Here is a 26,192-nt window from a genome sequence, read left to right as displayed (position 1 = left end):
ATTCATACACGCTTGTTTTAATGTTGAGGCGGTACGAATTGACAGGAAATGACGTTGTCCGCTCTACTGTTTGTTGTGTGCAGCATTTAATGTTTACCGTCCGGCAACAAAGGTTTCAAAGCAGCGTTTTGACGCGACACGTCTTAAAGAGCTCATTTACATTTATCTGGGTTCGTGCATGACAGCAGCTGTAACAAATGCTTTCAATCAAACTACTGCGCACGACGAGTTTTAGAAAATTCCAGAGTACAAATCTGAGTGTTGCCCGACTGCACTAATTTTCATCTCGCCTCGCGTCGAGTGTTGCGCTAACCGACGCGAACGCGCTTCAGAAACAAGCCCACCTTGAATTAGGAGACATGACAATAAAGAAGGCGAGATCGGCTTAGAGTCTGTGAGAGTCTCCTGCAGTGTTTGCTCTGTTTCGGTACGTTTTATTCAGATTCAGTTGAGTAAATTCAGCATCCAACTGAAACACGTCGCGAGCTTATATGAAATTCGCGTTCTTTCGCTTGATATTACGATGGCATAAAGGTGTTAATTTAAAAATGTGATCATCATCATCATCATCACCGTTGTAGTATGCAGTGGCGTGGAAATGCACGGCGTCGTACTTATATTTTTGCTTTCGTGCAGCTGTATAACACTGCAAAGTGCAACGGTAACATTGCAAAGTACAACCTCAATAATTGACAGTATCAAAGAAACAAAAAAGGGTGTTATTATTTTTGTAAAGGAGGATTTGTACACCGCTTCTATCTGCTGTCATTTGTGTCCAAGAGGTGTACCTCATGGAATGCCCCCCTGTGTGTTAACTTTTGTTCTGCAGTGCACCATTTTCATATTTGAAACGTTTACTGTTGGGAAAAGTATTGCCATTCTGCTAAATATACACGGTCAGGAATACCATTTATTTCCTTGATATTAACCGAAAAACATTTTTTGCTGTTGAAGCACAATGACTACATATGGTAGAAATAATATCCATATGCATGAAATCCACTTTTCCTTTCCCAGGTCGTCGTTCATCTTGTGTAAATGAATTTGCTGCGGAATCGTTTGGTGGTCCCGGGCGTCGTGTTGTTGGCCACGTTACTGCTGTACCTGCTGCTGCCGTCCATCCGGCAGGGCAGCATGGAGCCGTCCCTCAATGCGCAGAGACTCGGGCTTTTGGCCACATCGCCGCCTCCGCTTCCCAACGTCAACGTGTCGGTCCGCACGGGACAGCTGCCCGGGGACCCGCCGCTGTTCTTCCGAGAAGCTTTACCCATTGACGGAGCTGGGCGACAAATACTGCCCAGGTGAGTTTACAATATGATATGTCAATATAATAACAATATAGTTTGTAATATGTCGTATTATTCCAGGCTACAAGTGGTGCTTCTGCATGGGCAGGCCTTCACATCGAAAACCTGGGAGGAACTTGGTACCATGGCCCTACTTGCGACGAATGGATATCAAGCCCTGGCCATGGATCTGCCAGGTACTAATGAGAAATTTTCAGAAGGGGGGGGGGGGGGGATTGTTTAAAAAACGCACTGAAGTGCACACTGGCTTTAAAAAGAAAAATCAGTATCCACACACACATATATATATATATATATATATATATATATGGATTATATTTCCAAGACAAATATGCACAAAATAAAAAATAAATAATAATAATAAAATAAATGTAAAAAAAAAACTCGCAGTGATGTAACAGTATGAGCAGGGATCCCCATATTGACTCAGCAATTGGGCCCTCTAGTGGTTTGAAATAAGATTTATTTTGCATGCATGACTTCAGGAATTGGTATGGTCTCTATTTCACATTTAAAGGGCTCCTGTCATGAAATGCATGATTTTTTTTTTTTTAGTATGTTATTCATGGGGAAAAAAAAAGGCAGCCGGAACAGACCCATCCGTTTTTTTAACCACACAGCATGATTTTCACATATATGGCTTTTTGTAACTCCCGCCATGAAAATCCTCTCGAGGGATTTGTTTTGGAGAGGAAGCAGGAAGTGACGTTAGTAGTAGACGCACACTCAGACGGTCTCGTATGTTTCTACTAGTTTTACCTGCTGGAAGGTAGCTCGTTGTTCCGCTGTTAGCCAAAATGCTGGCTCGTTGTATTGCTGGATATTGTTCGAACACTATGGAGGATGAATCCACTCTTCATACTTATACAAAAGTCCTGATTTGTCGTGAAAAAAAATGGATTGCACAGGTGCAAAGGACGAGAGCTTCGTGGGTTCCAAATGACAGGTAGGTGCGTATGGAGCTATTAAAAAAAAAAAAATAGTTGGGGGGGGGACCACATAATCAGTCCGTCATAATGTAACGAAAGATCCGCATACATAGGACGGGTGCTAAATGTTCCGATGTGCGCATCAGACGGCTTCCGCATCGGCTCGCCGGCAAAGGGTTCTGCATCGGCCCCGATGTGGAGGTGGTTTGGCGGCTTGCAGGAGGAGAAAGGACCACCACCCCCACATGGGTCCTCCTGAATACGCTACATACTGTCGGGGAGTCTGTTGTTAGTTCGAAGTGATCCGTATATCATCTAAATATGGCTCGACATGATAGGGTAGTATTGCCCAAGTCATTTCACTCGATTGTGAAGTGGATAATGTTATGTGTTTTTTTTTTTTCATTACAATATCTATTTTAGAATGTTAATAGGCATGACACTTGACCTTTAAATCTTTCTTAGTTGGTGTGTCTGCAATTCATCTTTTTGTACATTTTTTTTTTTTGCAGGCTATGGGAAGTCACCAGACTCGGGGGCCCTGAAAACAGATCAGAGTCGAGTGGACCTGCTCTCCAGGTTCATGGACTCGTTGGGCGTGAGGGCACCGGTCCTCGTGAGCCCTTCGATGAGCGGCCACTACTCCATCCCGTTCCTCATGAAGAACAGCCTACAGCTGCGAGGCTTTGTTCCCATAGCGCCTGTTGGTACTCGCAGTTACACGCCACAACAATATCAGAATATCCAGGTGAGGGGAAATGATGCTATTTACATCCAATTATCAATTCTGCCATTACAAAAATGGAAATTATCTGCTTTGATTTACAGTCAGATTGCTGTGAAAAATTTGATCCTTTCTCACTTTTTTTTTTTTGCATAGTTTCCCCACTTTATTATTTAAGATGATCTAACAAATGTGAATATCAGACAAATATAAGGCAAGTAATAGTAAAATATAATTTTGAAGTGGTGATTTTAATTATGAACGGGGAGGGGGAATTCAGAAAGTACCAAAAAAAAAAAAAGTAATTGCCTCCAACTGACCACACTCACGCCCGATTACCTTCACCACAGGTCATTCAATAAATCATTCAAATAAAAACTGTCCGACAAAATAAAGTTGACTGAAAGAGCTCAAAAGGCTGCACTAAAATGCGATGAGCCCAAGAAGTTCAAGAAGAGATGAGAAACAATGTTATTTTATTTATTTTCTATCAGGCTGGAAAATGCTCCACAGCACATTTCCAAGGTTTTAGGGCTCCAGCAAACCACACTGAGAGCCATTATCCAAAAATGGTGAAAACATGGAACAGTGGTGAATCTTCCTAGGAGTGGCCGATCAAGAGTACTTTTTTGTGTCGTGGATGATGTCACACTACAAAGTCGAGGACTGTTGAGTAAAATGATCGGCTAGGATAGCTCATGTTTGTCTCTGACGTATCTGTCAGGGCCAAACCTGGCAACAATCCTGTGGTTTGATCTTGGAATAAAGAGCTGCATGCTTCCGGTGTCTCATTTAAAATCAGTGTTCCTGACTTGCGGCACGGTGGATCAGCTGGAAAGCGTTGGCCCCGCAGTTCTGAGGTCCCGGGTTCAGTCGCGGACCCACCTCAGCGGAGTTTGCATGTTCTCTCCCCGTGCCTGCGTGGGTGTTCTCTGGGCACTCAGATGTTTTCCCACATCCCAAAAACATGCAAAATTGATTGGACACTCTAAATTGCCCCTAGGTGTGATTGTAAGTGCGGCCGTTTGTCTCTATGTGCCCTGCGATTGGCTGGCAACCAGTTCAGGGTGTCCCCCGCCTCCTGCCCAAAGATAGCTGGGATAGGCTCCAGCACTCCCCGCGACCCTCGTGAGGATAAGCTGCTAAGAAAATGGATGGATGGATGTTCCTGACTCAACGATAAAGAAGAGACCGGGAAAAAATAGTTTCCAAGAGTTCCAAGACGAAACACCACTGCTGACCAAAAAACACGAAAAAAAAAAAAATCATAATGATTTCCAAGACTTATGGGAGAATATTCAATGGACTGACGAGAGAAAAGTTGAACTTTTTGAAGGTGCGGGTCTCGCTATATTTAGTGTAATTGTACTCCAGTGGATAGCCAATTTCCACGGATAATTGATGGCTATTATAATAACAGTGAAAAAAAAAGAATCAATGTATGTAGGCATTTTTTTTTTATTGGTGTATTTATTTAATTCAGAAAATTTTAACGTAGCCTAGTGCATGTCCGGATATAAATCCAGTTGAAATGCATGATTTTAAAAATTCTGTTAACAATTGAAGAAGGGGGCAAATACTTTTTGATGATGCTGTACGTACATTGTAATCAATATTGGTATTAAAAACAGTTTGATAGTCCTATTCATGTAAAGCCAACCGACAAGAGTCATATTTTTCCACTTCAGACTCCGACCCTCATCGTGTTCGGGGCCCTCGACACCAACCTGGGCGCCCAGTCCCACAAGAACCTGGCCCAGCTTCCCCGTCACGCCGTGCTCAAGCTGGACGGCGCTCGCCACGCGTGCTACATGGACAAACCCGGCGCCTTTCACCAAGGCCTGATCGACTTCCTCGGCAAGATAAAGTGAGACGCGCCAAACATGGACAGGGGGAGGTTAAAAAAAATGAGGAGGGACGCGAGTTTTCCTGGGTTGACTCTAGCGAGATTGCTTCCCCAAAACAAGGTTCACAAAATGTGATCATTTTCATAAGAATAATTAAAAGAGATATCATATGGTGAAAACTGAAGGAACTAAACAGCATTCCTCACCATGTATAATTTATTCATCTTCATGAAACAATATGTGCAATAAGTCCCCCCCCCCCCCTCGCCTCCACACCTGCCAGTTTTCCAGTCGAGTGATATTTCTCTTTGCATGCAAACAACAAAAGGTAATTGCGTTTGCATTATTGTTGCCATTTTTGGAGGTGACATGGGAGTCGATTGCTGTAAATATGCAAGAATGTAGCAGCAGCAGCAGGCTGGGAAAAGCTTGTTGTGGTCACTTTTCATTTCAACCATTCCAGTCGGGCACAAAAAGATGAAAACTGCAAAACAGATGCGCTCTGCAATGGAAAATTGCAAGAAGTTCATATTTAAAAACATGTATTATAATAAAGTATCATCTAATATACTGTGTTTGCAGCGCCTTTGGCTAGTTATTTAAAGCAGGGGTGTCAAACTCATGTTTCTCGCGGGCCACATCGTAGGTCGGGTTTCCCTCAGTGGGCTACGGAAGCGTACTACTCCCACACCAAAAAAAAAAAAAAAAAAAAAAGGTCGCATTTCACATTATAATGTGAATCGTTTCACATTTTAACGTAGATTCCTTTCACACAAAAAGGTGGCATTTCACATTTTAATGTGAATCGTTTCACGTTATCACGTAGATTCGTTTCATATAACGTGGACTCGTTTCACAAAAAAAGGTCGCATCTCATTATAATATGAATTGTTTCACGTTATAACAGATTTGTTTCAAATAACATAGATTCGTTGAACAAAAAAAGGTTGCGTTTCACATTATAACGTGAATCGTTCCACGTTATAACGTAGATTCGTTTCACAAAAAAGGTTGCGTTTCACATTATAACGTGAATCGTTCCACGTTATAACGTAGATTCGTTTCACAAAAAAAGGTTGCGTTTCACATAACATGAATCGTTCCACGTTATAACGTAGATTCGTTTCACATAACGTGGATTCGTTTCACAAAAAAAGGTCGCATCTCATTATAATGTGAATTGTTTCACGTTATAACATAGATTTGTTTCACATAACGTAGATTCGTTTCACAAAAAAAGGTTGCGTTTCACATTATAACGTGAATCGTTCCACGTTATAACGTAGATTCGTTTCACATAACGTGGATTCGTTTCACAAAAAAAGGTCGCATCTCATTATAATGTGAATTGTTTCACGTTATAACATAGATTTGTTTCAAATAACAGATTAGTTGAACAAAAAAGGTTGCGTTTCACATTATAACGTGGATCGTTCCACGTTATAACGTAGATTCGTTTCACATAACGTGGATTCGTTTCACAAAAAAAGGTCGCATCTCATATTATAATGTGAATTGTTTCACGTTATCACGTAGATTCATTTCATATAACGTGGACTCGTTTCACAAAAAAGGTTGCGTTTCACATTATAACGTGAATCGTTCCACGTTATAACGTAGATTCGTTTCACAAAAAAACGTCGCATCTCATATTATAATGTGAATTGATTCACGTTATAACATAGATTTGTTTCACATAACGTAGATTCGTTTCACAAAAACGGCGCGTTTCACGTTATAATGTGAATCGTTTCATGTTATAATGTAGATTCGTTTCACATAACGTAGATACATTTCACCAAAAAAGGTCGCGTTTCACATTACATTGTGAATCATTTCACGTTATAACGTAGATTCGTTTCACAAAAAAAGGTCGCGTCTCACATTACAAAGTGAATAGTTTCACGTTGCAACATAGATTCCTTTCACAAAAAAAAGGTCGCGTTTCATATTATAATGTCAATCGTTTCATGTTATGTGAATTGTTTCACGTTATCACGTAGATTCGTTCCATAAAACGTGGATTCGTTTCACAAAAAAAAGGTCGCGTTTCACATTATAAAGACAATTACTTTCGGTTTGATGCACGTTCATCGAGCTTCGAATTGGCTCTGCCAGGGACCTGAACCGGAAGTTATTGTTTCAAAATGCTGTTTCTGCAGGATGGATAGTCAGCTCAATTAAAAGGTTTGATTAAGTTCAATTAATTTCTCACAGGAGTTTCGCTGGGCTAACTCGTGCTAACGTGTTTGCTAGCTAGCATAAAATACCACAAAACTATAGGATGCTAAGAATAAACGTACGTGTTCTTGCTCCATACGTAAGAGACAATTTTCATGCAAGAGGCTACCGCCCACCCAAGCCGGAAGTAATTGTCTTTTGGGTGTAAAGAGGGGTGACATTTATTTATTATTGTCCACGTTATTATGTTAAACGAATCTACGTTATAATGTGAAACACCACCTTTTTTTTGTTTGTTTTTTTTTTTGGTGTGACAGTAATACGCTTCCGTAGAGGGCCATTATGACTGCAGAACAAAAATATTTAATCCTCTCATCATATTTACATCATCAATTTATGAAGTTGTTTTGGAATCAGAAATCAAGAGTAATGTTTTTTTTTTTCAACTTTTCACGTTTGGTAACACAAAAATGCTTGTAATATCTGAACTTTATCATTAATGACATATGACAATTTGAAATTATCTGCCCTGCAACTGGCTGGCAACTTGTTCAGGGTGTACCTCGCCTCCTGCCCATTGACAGCTGGGATAGGGTCCAGCACTCCCCGCGACCTTCGTGTGGATAAGCGGCAAACAAAATGGACGGATGGACAATTTGAGATTTCGGTACAGATTTTTACAAGAATCCCGGAAATTGACACTCGAGCTTTGGCTTCGCGGGCCAAATAAAATCACGTGGCGGGCCGGATCTGGCCCCCGAGCCTGGAGTTTGACACCTGTGATTTAAAGTAGGTATATGGGTGCTTTTTAACTTACACTCAACATTTTTTTTTTCATGGGTGTGTTTTATTGAGCATTTGTAGAAATGTCTTATATAGATAAGGCCCAAGTGTGTGAAATGGGTCACGCTACACATGCAAAGTCACGTGACCTGATGCTTCGTCTGCAATCGCTGACTCCCTCCAGACTGCCCCCACCCCCCCCCCCCCCCGCCGTCCTTCTTTCACCGGAGACAACACTGACATTTACACGGGTAATGGCGTCGATTGCGTCCGTTACTTTAGAGGGCCTGGAGGTGGTGCGGCCGTCAAAGGCCGGATGAATAATTGACGGGAATTTTCCACTCCAACAGCACTTTCCGACTGCCCCGCTCGTCATCCTGCTCGTGTCAGCAGATGCGTTTTACTGGAAAGGGTCATCATTAGAGAAGGGCAACGGATTAATAAGGTAACTGCAATATTAGAAATGGCTTCAACTTCAGCAGCTATGAAAACTATTAGTAATATACTACTTCCAAATTATGCACTACCACTTGTAGGACCCAGTTGCATCACCAGAGCAAATTTATTTATATAGCGCATTTCATGCACGAGGGCACGGTGGATCACCTGGTAAAGCGTTGGCCCCACAGTTCTGAGGACCCAGGTTCGAGATCCCGGCCCCGCCTGTGTGGAGTTTGCATGTTCTCCCTGTGCTTGCGTGGGTTTCCTCCGGGCATTCCGGTTTCCTTCCACATCCCAAAAACATGCAACATTAATAATAGGGCACTCAAAATTGCCCGGAGGTGTGATTGTGAGTGCAACTGTTTGTCTCGATGTGCCTTGCGATTGGCTGGCGACCAGTTCAGGGTGTGCCCCGCCTCCTGCCCGTTGACAGCTGGGAAAGGCTCCAGCACTCCCCGCGACCCTTGTGAGGATATCCAGAAAAGAAAATGGATGGATGGACTTCACACACGAGGTAACTCAATGTGCTTTACATGATTAAAGGCATTTGAAAACAAAGGGATACCAAATTTAAAACAGGACAAAAACAATAAAAATGACAAACAAAATATTTTAAAAAGACAGTTAAAACCACATATAGTGCAAGTAATATGATTTAAAAAAAGTGGATATATTCTAAAAAGCATGAGAAAAAACAAAGAGTTTAGCTAAATTCTGCTTCACCACTATTTGACCCGAGTCAGTCGATGTCAGAGCTCGACTGGGTTTGTATTCCGTGAGCGTTTCTTTCGTCTATTCAGGACCTAAATCGTTTAGTGATTTATAGACCAGTCGCAGAACTTTAAAATCTATTCTAAAGATGACTGGAAGCCAGTGCTAGGACTCTAGGATTGGAGTTCTATGCTCTGACCGCTTTGTTTGGGTCGGAACGCGAGCTGCAGCCTTCTGAATGAGCTGCAGCTGTTTAATACTATTTTGGGGGAGTCCAGTCAGAAGACCATTACAGTAGTCAAGTCTACTTGAGATAAAAGCATGGATGAGCTTTTCCTGGTCTGCTTGGCCCAAACAAGACTTCACTCGACAGTGCTAAATATGCAATGTAGTAGAAATGAAATTTCTTTAATGCTGTTTTTTTTTTATTTTGACACGTTTTTATAGGGTGCTGAGTTAGCAAAAAAGTGAATTTGCCTTCTCCAGGTATTTTTTTTTTTTTTTTAATTATACCCTCTTCACTCTTTTACACTGAGCACCACCAGAAGCCTGGATGGAAAAATACTGTGCAGCACAGGTGTCAAACTCAAGGCCCGGGGGCCAGATCTGGCCCACCATATGATTTTATGTGGCTCGCGAAGCCACATCTCGTGTCAATTTCCATGATTCTCGTAAAAATCTGGGCCAAAATTTCTAATTCATATACCATTAATGACAAAGTTGAGATATTACAAGCATTTTTGTGTTATCAAACTTGAATAGTTGAAAAAAACACATTACCCTTGATTTCTGACTCCAAAATGAGTTCATAAATTGATGATGTAAATATGGTGAGATGATTAAATATTTTTGTTCCACAGTCATAATGGCCATCTGAGGGAAACCAGAACAACAATGTGGCCCGCGAGAAAAATGAGTTTGACACCCCTGCTGTACAGGATGTGTGCACATCTCCAAATTTACATATATTATTGTTTGCCATACTTAAATTGTAACTTTTATTTTCATTTATTTCACTTGATTTTTTTTCCGTACCAGTAGAGAGACCTCGCATACCATGCACACTTTTGAGAGTGATTGCATTCAGGACGGCAGCACAGTGGTGAAGTTGGTAAAGCATTGGCCTCGCATTTGTGAGGACCCGCGTTCGATCCCGGCCTCGCCTGTGTGGAGTTTGCACGTTCTCCCCGTGCCTGCGTGGCTTCCCTCCGGGCACTCCGGTTTCTTTCAACATCCCCAAAACATGCAACATTAATTGGACACTCCAAATTGCCCCGAGGTGTGATTGTGGGTGCGATTGCTGTTTGTCTCTATGTGCCCTGCGATTGGCTGGCGACCAGTTTAAGGTGTACCCCCGCCTTCTGCCCTTGACAGCTGGGATAGACTCCAGCACTCTCTGCGACCCTCGTGAGTATAAGCGGGAAAGAAAATGGATGGATGCGTTCAGGACATACAGAAGAGTCTCTCCATCGCCAGAAGCATATACAGTAAATTTAGTAAGAACTTGAGGGTATAAACACATCCTTACATATGCAATAATGTCTTCAATTTCATCCAGGATGCAATTTTTGATGTACAACAATTTATTTTAAACAATGATATCGTAAATGATGACCAAATCAAAGCCTGATTTTATTTTGAAACGTCTTCACCGGCGGCTTTTTACCGTAATGCTGAAACTAAACGTGACGCAAACGTAAGTGCGGGTCAGGGTCTAACTTTTTTTTTTTTCATTTTTTTTTCAACCCCCCCCCCCCACCACCACCCCACAAAAAGATTTTCGGCGCTGAATTGACAGCGAGTCGGCACGGTGAGTACATGTGTTGACTTTCAAACAATAATAGAGGAAAGCACTTTGGAGTCCACCCAAAGACGTCGCGTGTCTTTCTTTTTTTTATGACTTATTTTGGAAACTCGGCCTGCGTTGCTAGCGCATTTTAGCCGGGACGAGCTGGCCCCCTTCCACGTCGGACGTCGTTCGTTCCCGCTGGACGTCGTCATGCTGCCTGAGAAGGAGGACGGAGCAGGGGTGGCAGGTGGACAAATTCCTCCCGAGGGAGAAGAGCCTTCCGTCAGCCTCTTTCGGGAGTATCTCCGCCTCAGGACGGTCCACCCAGAGCCGGACTACGGTGAGAAAAATGTCACCCGGCGCACTTTCACGTATTTTTATGTACACATGATGAGTGGGTGGGAGGGAGATTATTCAGTGAGATCCGTTATTAGAGTAGCATGAACAAAAACTTGGGTATAGCGCTCGTGAAGCTACGTCACCGAAATCACGTGACTGGCCATGTTGCCGGTCAAACAAAGCACTGCAACGCTAATCCGTTGAGACGAAACGAAAATACGTCTTATAGCACGACGCCCAGAGTTTTGTCCAATACGGTTTAACATTTAGAAGGTGATAATGAACGAAGCTACGTGGAAAAATGAGAGACACTTGGCATAGAGGACCCGTATTTAAAGGGAAATTCCGGTGGTTTGGATCAACAATAGCTCATGTAATACGTACCGTATCTTGACAATGTCATGTTAACTCTTTCCCATTTAATGGTGTTTTGAGAAGATTTTTATCGACAATTACGAGTTTTCAGGGGCGCCGCCATTTTGGCGAGTCACATGACCAACGTGCGCAGATGTGACGTATTACGTGCCGCACCAAAGGCTCGATTACATGTACAGAAATGGCAGTATCGTTTGATTGGGAAGGCGAAGGAATACTTGCATACAGATTTGAACCTGCTGCTGTGAATAATGTTGAATATTCGGATGGTTCTTTGGATGGGAATGATGCGGAGTTTGATGTTCGAGCAACATTAAATGAGATAAAATACAGGATAAGGTAACATGAACAACTGTACACAGTTCACCTTGTCCGTCTCTGGATTGTTTGGAGAGTTATTTTGTAAAACTGTCAGTAAATGAGAAACGAAGCACAGTACAGCACACAAGTATAATGAGTTGTGTACCTGTGTAAACATACTGTAGTTGTTCACTCGGTTTGCACACACTGCAAGAGGGATTTTGGCCCACTCCTCCACACAGATCTTCTCTAGATCAGACAGGTTTCTGGGCTGTCGCTGAGAAACATGGAGTTTCTATTGGGTTTAGGTCTGGAGACTGGCTAGGCCACACCAGAACCTTGATATGTTTCTTACAGAACCACTCCTTGGTTTTCCTGGCTGCGTGCTTCGGGTCATTGTCATGTCGAAAGACCCAGCCACGACCCATCTTGAATGCTCCGACTGAGGGAAAGAGGTTCTTCCCCAAAATCTCACAATACATGGCCACGGTCATCCTCTCCTTAATACAGTGCAGTCGTCCAGTCCAATGTGTAGAAAAACACCCCCAAAGCATGATGATACTTGCTTCACAGTAGGGATGGCGTTCTTGAGATGGAACTCATCATTCGTCTTCCTCCAAAAACAGTTAGTGGAATTATGACCAAAAAGTTCCATTTTGGTCTCCTCTGACCACAAAACCTTCTCCCATGACTCCTCTGTATCATCCAAATGGTCATTGACAAACTCAAGACGGGCCTTGATATCTGCTGGTTTAAGCAGGGGAACCTTTCGTGCCAAGCATGATTTCAAACCATGACGTCTTCGTGTATTACCAACAGTCACCTTGGAAACGGTGGTCCCAGCTCTTTTCAGGTCATTGACCAAGTCCTGTCGTGTAGTCTTGGGCTGATTCCTCATCTTTCTAAGGATCATTGAGACCCCACCAGGTGATATCTTGCATGAGATTGACCGTCATGTTTAGCTTCTTCCATTTTCTAACGATCGCTCCAACAGTGGACCTTTTTTCACCAAGCTGCTTGGCAATTTTTCCGTAGCCCTTTCCAGTCATGCGGAGCTGTACGATTTTGTCTCTGGTGTCTTTGGACAGCTCTTTGGTCTTGGCCATGTTACAAGTTTGAGTCTTACTGATTGTATGGAGTGGGCAGGTGTCTTTATGCAGCTAACAACCTCACACAGGCGCATCTGATTCAGGATAATACATGGAGTGGAGGTGGACTTTTAAAGGCGGACTAACAGGTCTTCGAGGGTCAGAATTCTAGCTGATAGACAGGTGTTCAAATACTTACTTGCTGCAAATCGTTTAAAAAAAAATCATACGTTGTGGTTTCTGGATTTTTCTTTTTAGACGATCGCTCTCACAGTGGACATGCACCAACGATGAAAATTTCAGACCCCTCCATGATTTCTATTTGCAATATAGCAGGGTGTTCAAATACTTATTTTCTTCAGTGTATATTGACGGCTTAAAACATGAATACAACATAAATGTAGCTTTTTGTCTTCAAGCAGGTTGTAAAACACGTTGTGCTTCTTATAGATGCCGCTCTGAGGTTCCTGGACAGAATGGCAGGGGAACTTGGACTGCCTATGAAGAAGATTGAGGTGTGATCTTATGTTTATGTATTAGGAAACCTCCTGGCCACAATTAAAAAAAAAAAAAAACGGGTTTGACATTTGAATTTGCCACCGTAGGATAGGAACACAAAGTAAACTGAGTTGTCACGAGAAGTTATTTTAATATTCGCTCGCGACAACACACTGTGGTACCTTCCAAGCTTTTCAGCTTCTGCAGTACTAACTACCAGAATTAGACATCATATTTTATGCCAACTAAAATTCATTTCAACTCCTAATAATGAATCAGAAAAGGATTTGTACTTTCCCCCTACTTTTTTTTTTTTTTTTTAATGGCTGACACAAATTCCTTCAGGGAGACTTTATAATTGGTTTCTCTGGGCAGGTTTGTCCGGGCCGAGTCGTGTCCATCTTGACGTGGCAAGGGACGAACCCCATCTTAAAATCGGTTTTGTTGAACTCCCACACCGACGTTGTTCCAGTTTTCCAGGTATGACATCCCCGGCCCGCAGTATTGCTGACGTTAGCACGTGTACCTCACAGTTCTGTGGTTCACCGTTCAAATCTCGGCTCCGTTTGTCCACATATTCCCTTTGATTGACTGGCCAATTGAGTAAATGAGCGCAAGTGTTACAAAAATAAAAAATGGACGGATGGAAAAATCTTTGCCTGTTTCTTTTGTTGGGCATATATAAGTCCAGATCTGTCAATTTCCTGCGCAGGAGCACTGGAAATGCGATCCTTTCAGCGGGTTCAAAGATGTAGAGGGCAACATATACGGCCGCGGCTCGCAGGACATGAAATGTGTGACAATACAGTGGGTATAAAAAGCCTGCGCAGCTCTTCACACTAAGCACAATCCATATTCCTCTCTTCTTGTAAACGATGAGAACGATGAATGCATCCAGCAGACTTCCTGTTCAGGGTTGTCTCCTCTGCGCAGGTACATCCAGGCTGTGAGACGGCTAAAAGCTGAGGGCCAGACATTGTTGCGCACCGTGCACTTAATGTTTGTTCCTGGTAAGTGATCCCATCACGTCTTTCCTTGGATTTAGTTCAAACCTCCCATTAGACATCATCAAACTACTCGATTGAGACTTTTCTTGGTCTTGTGGGAACGGTTCGTCATTCACGTAGCTCCATCTGAAACGGAATCTCGGATAACTGCGTATTTTACATGGTTTGCTGCAGGTTACTCTTGACAATATGATATTTTTTTCCCTCATGATTTGAACCAGAAAAATCCAACATTAGAGGTGTGCTATCAACTCTGCCACTATCAAAAGATAACGTTTGGAGTGGTGAACAGATTATTAAAATAATCTGTCCATCCATTATCCAAACTGCTCATCCTCACAAGAGTAACGGGAAAGCTATCTATCCCAGTTAGCGTCAGACGAATGGCAGACTACCACCCGTAAGATGTCGCCAGTCAGTCGCAGGGCAGATATTGACACCATCACTGAGCAGGAATCGATCCCACGCGGCCTGCACCACAGTCAGACGTGTGTACCACTACACCATCAGTGACTCCTTAAAATAATCAACCCACATTAGACGTTGTCAAAACACTTGACAATTTAGTGTTGCGTATTTAGGGGACGCATTTTTTTCAAAGTTTCCTGGTGGTGGTACTGAATATGTTTTGTGTGGTCGTGTCCAAAACCCTTAAAAGATAAACATTTGCATACAATGTTGAGAAAACCCCAAAAGGAGATTACCGTAATTTCCGGCCTACAGAGCGCACCTGATTATAAGCCTCACCCAGTACATTTGTAAAGGAAATATCATTTGGTAAATACATAAGCCGCACCTGTGTAAAAGCCGCAAGTGCCCACCTTGAAACCCATGTTGAAACACGAGATATTTACAAAGAAAGACAGTAGACGGAAAGAGGTTTCAAAGTTTTAATACCTTAGCTTGGCTTAACATAGCAACAACACGGTAGCACAAACAGGGCTGGTAAAAAAAAAAAAAAAAAAAAAAAAAAACAGCCTTGGCAAATACACGGTAGCATGGGATTAACGGGGCTGGTTAAAAAAAACATACCTAAATCATAGAGATGCAGCAGTAACACAGCAGCAACACGCTAGCACAGCGCTATTGCTAGCACAGCGCTATTGCTAGCACAGTGCTAACAGGGCCAGTTAAAAAAAAACAACGTACCAGTAAAAATCACTGAGACACGGCAGCAACACGCTAGCACACCGCTATTGCTAGCACAGCGCTAACAGGGACAGTTAAAAAAAAAAAACATACCAGTAAAAATCACTGAGACACAGCAGCAACACGCTAGCACAGCGCTAACGCTAGCGCAGCGCTAACAGGGACAGTAAAAAAAAAAACATACCGGTAAAAGTCACTTCCTCCGCACATATATTCCATGGGTCTCACTCTTACCTTTTCTCCCTTGCGACCGTTAGAAAAAATGCACAAATTAGCCGCATCACCACATAAACCGCAGGGTTGAAAGCCTGTGAAAAAATTTGCGTCTTATGGGCCGGAAATTACGGTAACTGCATGGTTGTTGCACCATCACGATAAGAACATATTATGAATTCTGTCGTCAAATGAAAAGCATTTTCCATTGAACCATTTTGAAGGTGACTTCTTTCGGTATTGTAGATGAAGAGGTTGGAGGTGAGAAAGGCATGGAGACGTTTGTGAGGCATCCGGAGTTCCAGAAATTAAACATTGGCTTTGCCCTGGACGAAGGTGAATGGATAACACGACAAGGAAACGACACAATGTTAAAGCCTGTGAGAGAGCTCCGTGATTTATTTATCTACGACGGTGCTGAATTTCGGCAAATATGTATGCTGTCACACCCCCCGGTACTTCTTTGACTTTTGATCTTGAATTGTCTTTTTATCGATGCTGGTTGCCAATTCAGTATTTGACACCTATTACATTTTACGATTAATATTGGTTTCACCCCCCCCCACCTGAATACTTTGGGCTTTCAACTAAGTAAATTGTACCAGTTTATACTACTCCATATGTGCTCTGTAGGTCTGGCCAACCCCGGTAATGCCTTCACTGTCTTTTATGGGGAAAGGAATCCCTGGTGTGAGTATAAACCAAGACCTTATCAACCCTAAAGAATAATTTCAACTCGATCAAGTCGACGTTGACTCCAAACAGCGTTTCGTCGTCCTCTTTCCAGGGATTAACATCCACTGCCCGGGGAGTCCCGGTCACGGCTCCAGGTTTGTGGAGAACACGGCGGCTGAGAAGCTGGTGAGTCTCTCGAGTTGTGTGTTCCAGTTTGTCCGAATAGACGAGCACGGTCGCTGGTCCTTTTGTCTCTTTCTTCCAGCGCCACATCATCAACTCTTTCCTGGGTTTCAGGGAGAAGGAGAAACACAGGTAAGAGGGGATATATACTATTTAATCTCATGGTTGTACTTGCGGTACTCGTCGTATTCTATCGTGCAGTAAACCCACTTTCGTCATGGGAGATACATTCCTAACCACAAAAATGTGCACTATAAAAGATCATATTTTAATGATAATCGTACCGTAATTCCTGGCTACAGAGCGCACCTGGTTATAAGCCTCGGTACACAGAAAGAGTTTAACGCTAGCGGCGTGCTAACGCTAGCGCCGCGCTAGCATTAGCTTTAGCACTATCGTTAGCGCTAGCACAGCGCTAGCGTGAAACTCTTTCTGTGTACCGAGGCTTATAACCAGGTGTGCTAACACTAGCGCAGATCATATTTTAATGATGACAATCGTACCGTAATTCCTGGCCTACAGAGCGCACCTGGTTATCAGCCTCGGTACACAGAATTTAACGCTAGCGCCATGCTAACGCTAGCACCGCACTAGCATTAGCTTTAGCACTAGCGTTATTGCTAGCATGAGCACAGCGCTAGCGTTAAACTCTTTCTGTGTGCCGAGGCTTATAACCAGGTGCGCTAACACTAGCGCCGCATCACCGCATAAACCGCAGGGTTGAAAGCATGTGAAAAAAGTCACGGCTTGGAGGCCGGAAATTACAGTAAGCGGGGGATTTCCCAGTAACCGTCTGCTATGTACCAAGAGTTCCCCTGTTAGTAACGCCTGCGCATTAATCACAAGGGGACTTTTCAGCACAGGGGAGGGCTCAGACCGTTCCGATGCATAACGTAACACCAGCCTCTAATGTAGCCTTTATTCTATGCGCCTTATAATGCGGTGTGCCTTATATATGAAAAAAAAAAAGTTTTAAAATATGCAATTCATTGAAGCGCCGTACTAGCGTTAAACTCTTTCTGTGTACAGATTCTTATAACCAGGTGCGCTAACGCTGGCGTCGCATCACCGCGTAAACCGCAGGGTTGAAAGTGTGTGAAAAAAGTCGCGGTTTGTAGGCCGGAAATTAAGGTAATTACTTTTGCAATCAGCTACGTTTGCTTATCTTTGAATTGGATCAAAAAAACATTTTAAAATTGACTGCGCAGAAAATGCATGCATAGATTAATTATGATACAGTAAAATGATTTCAGAAGCAAGTCTTTTGAGTTACGGGCACGGTCGCAGAACAAATTGCACTCGTTCGTCAAGTTACTACTTTTACGCTATTGTAAGAAAAAAAAAAAAAAAAGGATTGCTGTAAACGGAGATAGACAAGTTCCACAAAAATAATCTATGATTTGTGAACTATGATATAGTGGGAGAACGCTTGAAAATGAAAATGAGTCGGCGTGCTGTTGAGTGTATCACGCTTGTCATTTTTTTTGTCAATTCCAGGCTAAACACCAGCCAGTGCTTCACGCTCGGTGACGTCACCACAGTGAACATGACGATGGTGAAAGGGGGCGTGGCCTACAATGTCATTCCACCTGAGATGGACGTCAGCTTTGACCTGAGGATCCCGCCAACCGTAAATCTACAGGTGAGTGTTTACGTATTCTGGTGGTGGAGGTGTTTTTTGTTTTTCTCTTCCACTTCCAGTTAACGGGCCAGTCGCGTTTTCACATCAGGAATTCGAGAAGGTGATCCAGGGGTGGTGCAAGGAGGCAGGCGATGACGTCACGTACGACTTTGCTCAGGTTAGCGCGTCCACCTGCACGGATTCGGTGGTGCTGCCGCTTGAGGGCTCACTTGGCCGTTACTATTTTTTTTTTTTGTGCAGAAACACATGGACCAGAACATCACGTCGACGCAAGACGGTGACCCCTGGTGGACTGCCTTCAGTCAAGCCTGCAGGGAAATGTGAGTTTGATTTCCGACCCAACACGTCGCTCGCTGCCTGGCTCTCACCCTTTGTACACACACAGTATATAATATATATATATATATATTATAACACTTTGAAATTGCTCATTAATGTCAGCATAGATCAGCATTTTTAAAGGTCAACTTTGGGAATTTAATTACTTTAAGGTACCCCTTTGCCTGAGACCTTTTATTGTAGTTATTAATCTTGGAAAACACAGCTGGAAATTCACAAATAGCCTCATTTGTCTGGATTAGTTAAGGTTGAGGAGGTTCGAAAAGGACTACGGTGTAATGCTTTAAAGTTTACGATCATTTGTTCGATCAAACTTTTGAAAGGACATTTTTACATTACTCGTCGCGGTTCTTACTCGGAATCTTTAAGTCCGATCAACCATACGATGCAAAACAGTGGAGCCACTAATGCTGAACACGTTCTGCTCCCATCTGTTTGGATTTAGAAATAATTGTCATTGAAAATGATGGGGAAAAGAGAATATATTTCATGTCAAATAATTATGTCATATTTTAAGTTGAGTTCCATAAGGGTGGAAAAACTATGGAAAGGTTCATTTCATTTTTCATGAGAAGTCAAGTCAGGGAATTTTGGAACTCCTCCAAATTCAAAAGTTGGGTTTTGAATAATACCCTGAATTTTTGAACCCTTGTTTTATTTAACGGTTGAACAATCTCAGCTCTCCGACAAGAGTAAAAATAAGTTAACCACTGAGATCAAAACTTCCGTGTCAATTTTTCTTCTTGTTTTCTGGTGTTCTTCTCTTACAATCACTTATTGAAGCTTCTATTTTTTTTCTTATATATATCTGTGTATGTATCAGTGGCGCAGCTGGTAAAACCGTTGGCCTCACAGTTCCGAGGACTGGGGTTCGATCCTGGCCCCGCCTGTTTGGAGTTTGCATGTTCTCCCCGTGCTTGAGTTGATTTTTTTCCGGGCGCTCCGGTTTCCTCCCGCATTCCCAAAACATGCAACATTAATTGGACACTAAATTGCCCCTAGGTGTGATTGTGAGTGCGGCTGTTTGTCTCAATGTGCCCTGCGATTGGCTGACAACCCGTTCAGGGTGTACCCCGCCTCCTGCCCGTTGTTGACAGCTGGGATTGGCTCCAGCACTCCTGTGACCCTCGTGAGGATAAGCGTAGAAGAAAATGTTCAGTACAAATACAGTATATATATATATATATATATATATATATGTGTGTGTGTTCGCATTACCGTTAGCACGGCGCTAGTGTTAGTGCTGCGTTAGCATTGGCGTGGTGCTAGGATTAGCGTTAGACTTTTATTATTATATATATGTATATATATATATATATATGTGTCACAAAAAAAACATAAAACTCAATGTATGCAGGGATGAGGTGTTATGTGCTTCCACAAACTGCTGTATTTAGCTAGATAGATACTTGATTCAATCCTTAAGAGAAATTAAATAATTCCTCTCTTCCGCACCTCATATCAATAATTAGGTGTCAGCTGGGATAGGCTCCAGCGCTCTCGCGACCCTCGTGAGGATAAGCGGCTTAGAAAATGGGTGGATGGGTTCCCCCTTAAAAATGGGATGCTATATCTAGGCACTTACAAAAACTTGCCGTTGGTATGGTGTGATGAAAATGTTCTTGCGCAGGGATATGACTCTGGAGAAGGAGATCTTTCCTGCTGCTACCGACAGCCGTTTCATCCGAGCTGTGAGTATTTTTACCTTCTGTTTTTCATCTGTTGGACCAAAGTTTTTATTTCCTATTTGAGTATGTAAAACCCGTTTTGTCAACTCTTTTGTATGTCCGCCCTTTAGGTGGGGATTCCTGCCATCGGTTTCTCGCCGATGAACCGGACGCCCATCCTGCTGCACGACCACAACGAATATCTGAACGAGCGCGTCTTCCTGAAAGGCATCGACGTGTACGCGAAGCTCATCCCGGCGCTCGCCAACGTCCCCGCGTCTCAAGATGAGTCCTAAGTGCTCACTTTTCATGATTACCAAAGAATATTAATCGTGTCTGTATGACAAGGTCACAAATTTGAAGCCTTTGGCCACACTGATTGTTTTAATAATTCTCAGGTCGTATGGATTATTTTTTTTTTAATTAAGACATCCTCACACTTAGTGTGCGCGTGTATACTTTCAAAAGACACATCTGTCGTGGCGATTTGGTTGTCTTGACTGTAGCTAAACTTACTTTGCACTCAGCAGTTGACAACTTTTGAATTCACTTTTCACCGCTATAGTTTTATTGAATAAATAGCATTTTAATAAATATTCTTGATCACAACGGTCACGTTTGTAGCTTTTTTTTTTTTTTTTTTTTTTTTTTTTAAATCTTTCACACGGACCTGAACTTTGGGCGAAGTTCGTGACAGCCTCCAGCTTCAACGTTTAACCTCCAGCCGGCCATCTGCTTCAAGGACGGGCTATAATTCAGTGATATTTAGAAAATGTCATGTACTTTTATCATTTAAAACACATTAATGTGTGCCCACAACATTATTTGAGCGATCTCATATGGGATTTAATATAATTACATCGAAACAATTGTGAGCCACTGATGTCATTTTAGCAAAAAGCTAAAAAGTTATGAGAATGCAATTTTATGCTTCAAATAATCAGAAAATAAGATAATTGAAAAAATAAGGTATTGGATAACCATTATCACTTAAGTGATTTCCACTTATGCTTACTCATGTTTAAAAATGTGAACGTTTATTTTAATATGTTCTCTCACAGATAGTGTTTAGTATTTTACGTTCGCATTTAATATGTACCGTATTTTCCGCACTGTAAGGCGCACCTAAGAGCCTTTAATTTTCCCAAAAGCCGACAGTGCGCCTAACAATCCAGTGCGCCTTAAATATGAATCAATATTGAGCCGCAACAGGTCTCGCAACTACGCTAAGCAGCCACAGACTCCATTTTCCCCTGTACAAGAAGTAGCTTTGCGGTGCATGCTGGGATATGTGCCATTTTCATTTCCATTTGTGTGTTTGTGTAATGACTCCTATACTACTGCTACTACTACTACAATACTACGTCACTGACTTTACCTCGGGGAAAATAATAAAACAACTGTTTATTCATTTTGTGAGAGAACTGAGTTGTCAGAACGCTGGTTTGTAATCTATTACCTTAATTCCCGGCCTACAGAGCGCACCTGGTTGTAAACCTCGGAACACAGAAAGAGTTTAACACTAGCGCCATGCTAACGCTAATGCTAGCGTTAAACTCTTTCTGCTTCGATCCGGGTGCGCTAACGCTAGCCCCGCATCACCGCATAAACCGCAGGGTTGAAAGCGTGTGGAAAAAAGTCGGGGCTTGTAGGCCGTAAATTACGGTAATAAAGTTTGACTCGCATCCCCTTTAGCGCAGCTCCATCTAATGGATGGTGTGATGGTCTGAGCGCTCCTGGTGCTGAAAAGTCTTCTTGTGATTAATGCGCATGTGTGTATATTTTGTAAACTTCCAGCCAGTCTGAAACATCCCCATTCATGTTTCAACGTGTGCCATTGGACAACTTGTCGCTGAGTCTTCATGTTCGCTATGGACGCCTCAGAAAAATGAACATAGCGAACACAAAGATTTGTATATACTTTTGTTTTAAGGTTAGGTTAGGGTTACGGTTAGGATATAACGTATGTTAGCTCGCTCTATGTAGAAGAAGGGGAACTATTTCCCAGTAACCGTCTGCTATATACCCAAAGTTCCCCTGTTAGTAACGCATGCGCATTCATCATAAGGGGAGTTTTCAGCACGGGGGAGCGCTCAGACCGTCCCAATGCATAACGAAACCCCAGCCTCGAATGGAGCCTTTATTCTATGCGCCTTATAATGCGGTGCGCCTTATATATGAAAAAAATTACTTCTGTAACATCTTCCCTTTTCTCTTCATATTTTTCACCAATCCGCATTCGTACCTTACAAATCAGGTTCATGCCAGTGGCTTTAAAGTAAATGGCACTACTCAGCTTTCGGGGCAAAATACACTTAGCCCTTTACTGCTACTCCAACAGACAAATATTAGTTTGTGAGTTTGTGTACATCCTTAGTGGCGCTGTGTTGCATTGCTGCCGATCACCAATCATCAAACTTGAAATTTGCTCCTTTACCCAACGGAGTGAGTGACAAGTGTCCCTTAAAATCCGCCTCATTTTTATTTGGAAGGCTGTTAACATGAGGCGCGTGTTGTTCGCATTCACAGTTCAGCTCCCTTTGGAGATCTGGTCCAATTAACAGCGTTTGCCTCTCCAAGGGGGACTGGCAGGAAGGCTGTGCAGCCAGTAATTAGTCTTAGCTCTCCCCAGGACATGACAGCTGTATTAGCACACGGAGGTAGGGGGGGGGAGCCGCCAGGGACGTGACTTAAATCCGAACCCGCGTCTGCTCCACCCGAGCGGACGAAAGGTAGGTGCGGTTATGAATGTAAAAAAAATACATTTGAATTTTGGAGCATGACGTTACCGACGTGTAACACATGTTGGTGCATGGTATAGCCAGGGGTCACCTTCTTTCAGTGGGCTCAAAATGGCCTCCCGGGGGCCATTTGTGGATCCTAAAATGATATTTTGTGGCCCCCACCTTTCTATGAAAGTTAAATGATAGTGCAGCCCTGAAGTTTCACACGAATGGCGCTTTTACAGTGTTGTGTGCGGAGCTGACGAGCCTACCAGTCACGGTGGGGTCGTAGCTCTCGGGGGAGGGACCCCGACCAGGCTTGATGCAAGCAGAGCAACATTTTTCATTGCGTGAAAGGGCGAGTGGTGTTGCCATGGAGAGTTTCACGAGGAGTTTTGCACACAACGTGTTTACACCAGCTTCCTTGCTTATCTTACTTTGTGCTAAAAATGAAAGAAATACTCCACTGAACAATGAAAAGTCTTAATATTATAGGTCATGTCATGTTTACTGTACCTTGAAAATTTGAGACTAATCCCATATCATCTAATGGTGTATTGAGAAGATTTACGAATTTTCCTGGGCGCCGCCATTTTTGGCAAGTCACATGACTTGGAAAACAGGAAGTGACGTATCCCGTGCGCAAACAGTAATACACAATCACGGACAGCGCTGATTTCTTAGATTTATCCTCATCTGATGAAGAAATAGCAGTATCGGTTGATCAGGAAGACAGAGGAATACCTCTATACAGATTTGAAACTGTTTGTAAATACTGGTGAATATTTGAATCGATCTTCAGGCGGGAATGACGGAGAGTCTGACTAGCTAATGTTGGAAGGAGGTAATTTTGGGGTCCAATTCTAGGTTCGGTCAGTAACTGGACTCCAGAGGCGTGAAATGTGACAAACAAGTTTAATGAACAGAGCACTCTGTGACACACAGTGTGACACAGGCAAAGGCTGTAGTCCGACGCCGAGTGTGTGTGAAAGCAGAACAAAGATTATATCGGCAACGTTGGAACGCTGCCATTGGCGGACAAGTCTCAAAACAGGATCTAACTGATGTGACTATAGACACCCAAGGCCGTTGAGTCTGGTGAGAAACATCTCCATTTAAGGCAGTTCCTGGAACTGGGTATTAGCACAGATTGCAGTCCTAACATAACCCCCTTTTGGACTCGACGGAGTCCAACACAACAAAGCACGAAAATCTGATTTGGCAAAAAAATGAAATTTGTCAAATCTGGTAATGAAAGCAACGGATAACCTAATGGTGGAATTTTAGTACGAACTAACCACAGGCGCAGGACAGTCGAACGCCGATTGTGTTGGAACAATAATTATGGAAACTTTTGACAAAGGTCGCTCAAAGGAAGAAGAATGAGTTGTGAAAAATGGATTGCACGGGTGCAAAGGACGAACGCTTCGTGCGTTCCAAATGAGAGGTAGGTGTGTTTGCACCTACTTAAAAAAAATAATAGTTTGGGGCGAACCACGTAATCCGTTTCATAATGTAACAAAAGATCCGCGTACGTATGACGGGTGCTAAATGTGTCGATGTGCGCGTCCGCCGGTCACGGCTTTGGCGCCGCGTCCGCCGAACATATGAGTATGAGATAGGCCGCTTTACGGTCTTGTCATCGCACACAGCTGCGTGCGCCATTGCCGACACGCTTGTTCATAGCCGCCGCCGTCGTCCGCGATGAACAACACCGCCGATGGCGGCAGTGATAAACAATTGTTTATGGCGCACTCAGCCGCGAGCGACGACAACGCCTTCCGCAACTTTCCGCATGGATGACGCGCTCTCCGCTCATATTTATTTTTTCGTATAGACATTGAAGTGAATAATGTTATATGTATTTTTCATTCCAATATCTATTTTAGAATGTTTATAGGGATGACACTTGACCTTTCAATGTTTTTTTTTTTTTTTTACTGGGCAGAATATGCCACCGAGCCTTCCTCGGATTATTTCTATCCGAATTATGGCAAAATTTCACATTTCCGATGGTGGTGATGGTGGTACTTCGTGTGATTACACTACAAAATTGGCCACGATTTCTTTGTTTACGCACAGAATACGTCACATCTGCACACGTCGGTCACGTGACTCGCTAAAATGGCGGCGCCCACAAAAATTCGTAATTGCCGAAAAGAATCTTCTCAAAACACAATTATTTGATATCGGATTAACCTCTAATTTTCAAAGTACAGTACATGTGGCATGACCTATCAGATTAAGGCTTTTCATTGTTTAGCGGAGTATTCCTTTTAAAAGACGTTTTTTTTTTAAATTTCTCATTTAAATTGCGTGCGGCCCAGCCTCAGCTTGAATGCGCCAACAGCGGCCCCCGAGGTGAATTGAGTTCGAGGCCACTGCTTTAGATAAATGTACCTGAATGCGTCACGGAATATTAACTTCACACTACAAAATACGATAGCTAATAACCATGTTTTGCATTTGTCCGTGTCCGTGTGCTGCTCTGCGCGCATCAACCGTAACGACAATGTTACATCACAGCCCGTTAGGAGACGAGGGGGAGTATTTCGTCCGTGCAACCCAAAAGATCGGAAGACGCTGAAATTTTTACAGCACCGTGTTGATTCCTATTCCCTCCCCGCGGCTAGACCGTATAAGCCCAAAGGTTCTGACTTGGATTCATTTTGCATTTGATCGTTTATCTCCCTTCCTCTCTCTCTTTTGCGCATACAGACGAAGAAGACGTAAACTGTCAGGCCCGTACTTGAAAGTATTACATCACAGCGAGGCCTCGCAGGGTTATTTCCACGCTCTGTTTGTGCTGATTCTGCATGGTTCGAGAGATCCCGGCCTCCGTACCTCAAGATTTCACTCGCATAGTACCGAGCCGGCCGAACCGCTGTCAGCCCGGCGACGGCTGCCATCTAATCTATATTCATGAGCGCCGTAGAGAGGCTTATAAATATTCTCCGTTCAATAGAAAATTCATGAATACAAGACGGGTATTTTTCTTATTAGTTTGTATTCCCTTCGGCAGTCAACAAACATAGCAAAACTACTTTAAATAATTGAGTGCAGCCCGTTATATATTTAGATGTAATTGAATAAAGACGGTTTGATGCGGGGGGAGGGGGGGTCAAACTTAGTTTTAGTGTGCGGCCCACATTCACCCAGATTTGATCGCAATAATTGTGACTTAAAAATCCAGCAATAATGACTATTACAAATTTTAGCTGTTGTTTAGGTGCATTCACTTTTGCATCCTTTTGTAAATCCATTTTCTTTTGCTGCTTATCC

The 26,192-nt window shown here is 42.9% G+C and overlaps 2 protein-coding genes across 4 annotated transcripts; both read left to right on the top strand.

The window, feature by feature from the left end:
- The first annotated feature begins 100 nt into the window (after positions 1-100).
- abhd14a (abhydrolase domain containing 14A) lies at positions 101-5,336 on the top strand. The gene is made up of 5 exons (XM_061832381.1): positions 101-427; positions 1,018-1,301; positions 1,368-1,483; positions 2,749-2,984; positions 4,649-5,336. The coding sequence occupies exons 2-5, from the start codon at positions 1,039-1,041 to the stop codon at positions 4,829-4,831; spliced, it is 798 nt and encodes a 265-aa protein (XP_061688365.1). The 5' UTR covers positions 101-427; positions 1,018-1,038; the 3' UTR covers positions 4,832-5,336.
- Positions 5,337-10,300: 4,964 nt separating this feature from the next.
- On the top strand, positions 10,301-20,796 carry LOC133508041 (aminoacylase-1A-like). Of its 3 annotated transcripts, none has more exons than XM_061833743.1 (16): positions 10,301-10,419; positions 10,700-10,733; positions 10,865-11,052; positions 13,265-13,329; positions 13,688-13,792; positions 14,025-14,119; positions 14,246-14,322; positions 15,928-16,017; positions 16,315-16,371; positions 16,469-16,542; positions 16,622-16,671; positions 18,037-18,181; positions 18,270-18,338; positions 18,422-18,501; positions 20,151-20,211; positions 20,319-20,796. In XM_061833743.1, the coding sequence occupies exons 3-16, from the start codon at positions 10,923-10,925 to the stop codon at positions 20,481-20,483; spliced, it is 1,263 nt and encodes a 420-aa protein (XP_061689727.1). In that variant the 5' UTR covers positions 10,301-10,419; positions 10,700-10,733; positions 10,865-10,922; the 3' UTR covers positions 20,484-20,796. The 3 variants fall into 3 exon arrangements, with proteins under 3 accessions (XP_061689727.1, XP_061689726.1, XP_061689725.1); XM_061833742.1 differs by having other exon boundaries at positions 10,307-10,419; positions 10,855-11,052; XM_061833741.1 differs by having other exon boundaries at positions 10,325-10,433; positions 10,855-11,052.
- Positions 20,797-26,192: the final 5,396 nt, after the last annotated feature.

This window comes from Syngnathoides biaculeatus, chromosome 10 (assembly GCF_019802595.1).
Source record: "Syngnathoides biaculeatus isolate LvHL_M chromosome 10, ASM1980259v1, whole genome shotgun sequence".
NCBI classification, from domain to species: Eukaryota; Metazoa; Chordata; class Actinopteri; order Syngnathiformes; family Syngnathidae; genus Syngnathoides; species Syngnathoides biaculeatus.
This window is presented reverse-complemented; position numbering and strand designations above follow the sequence as displayed.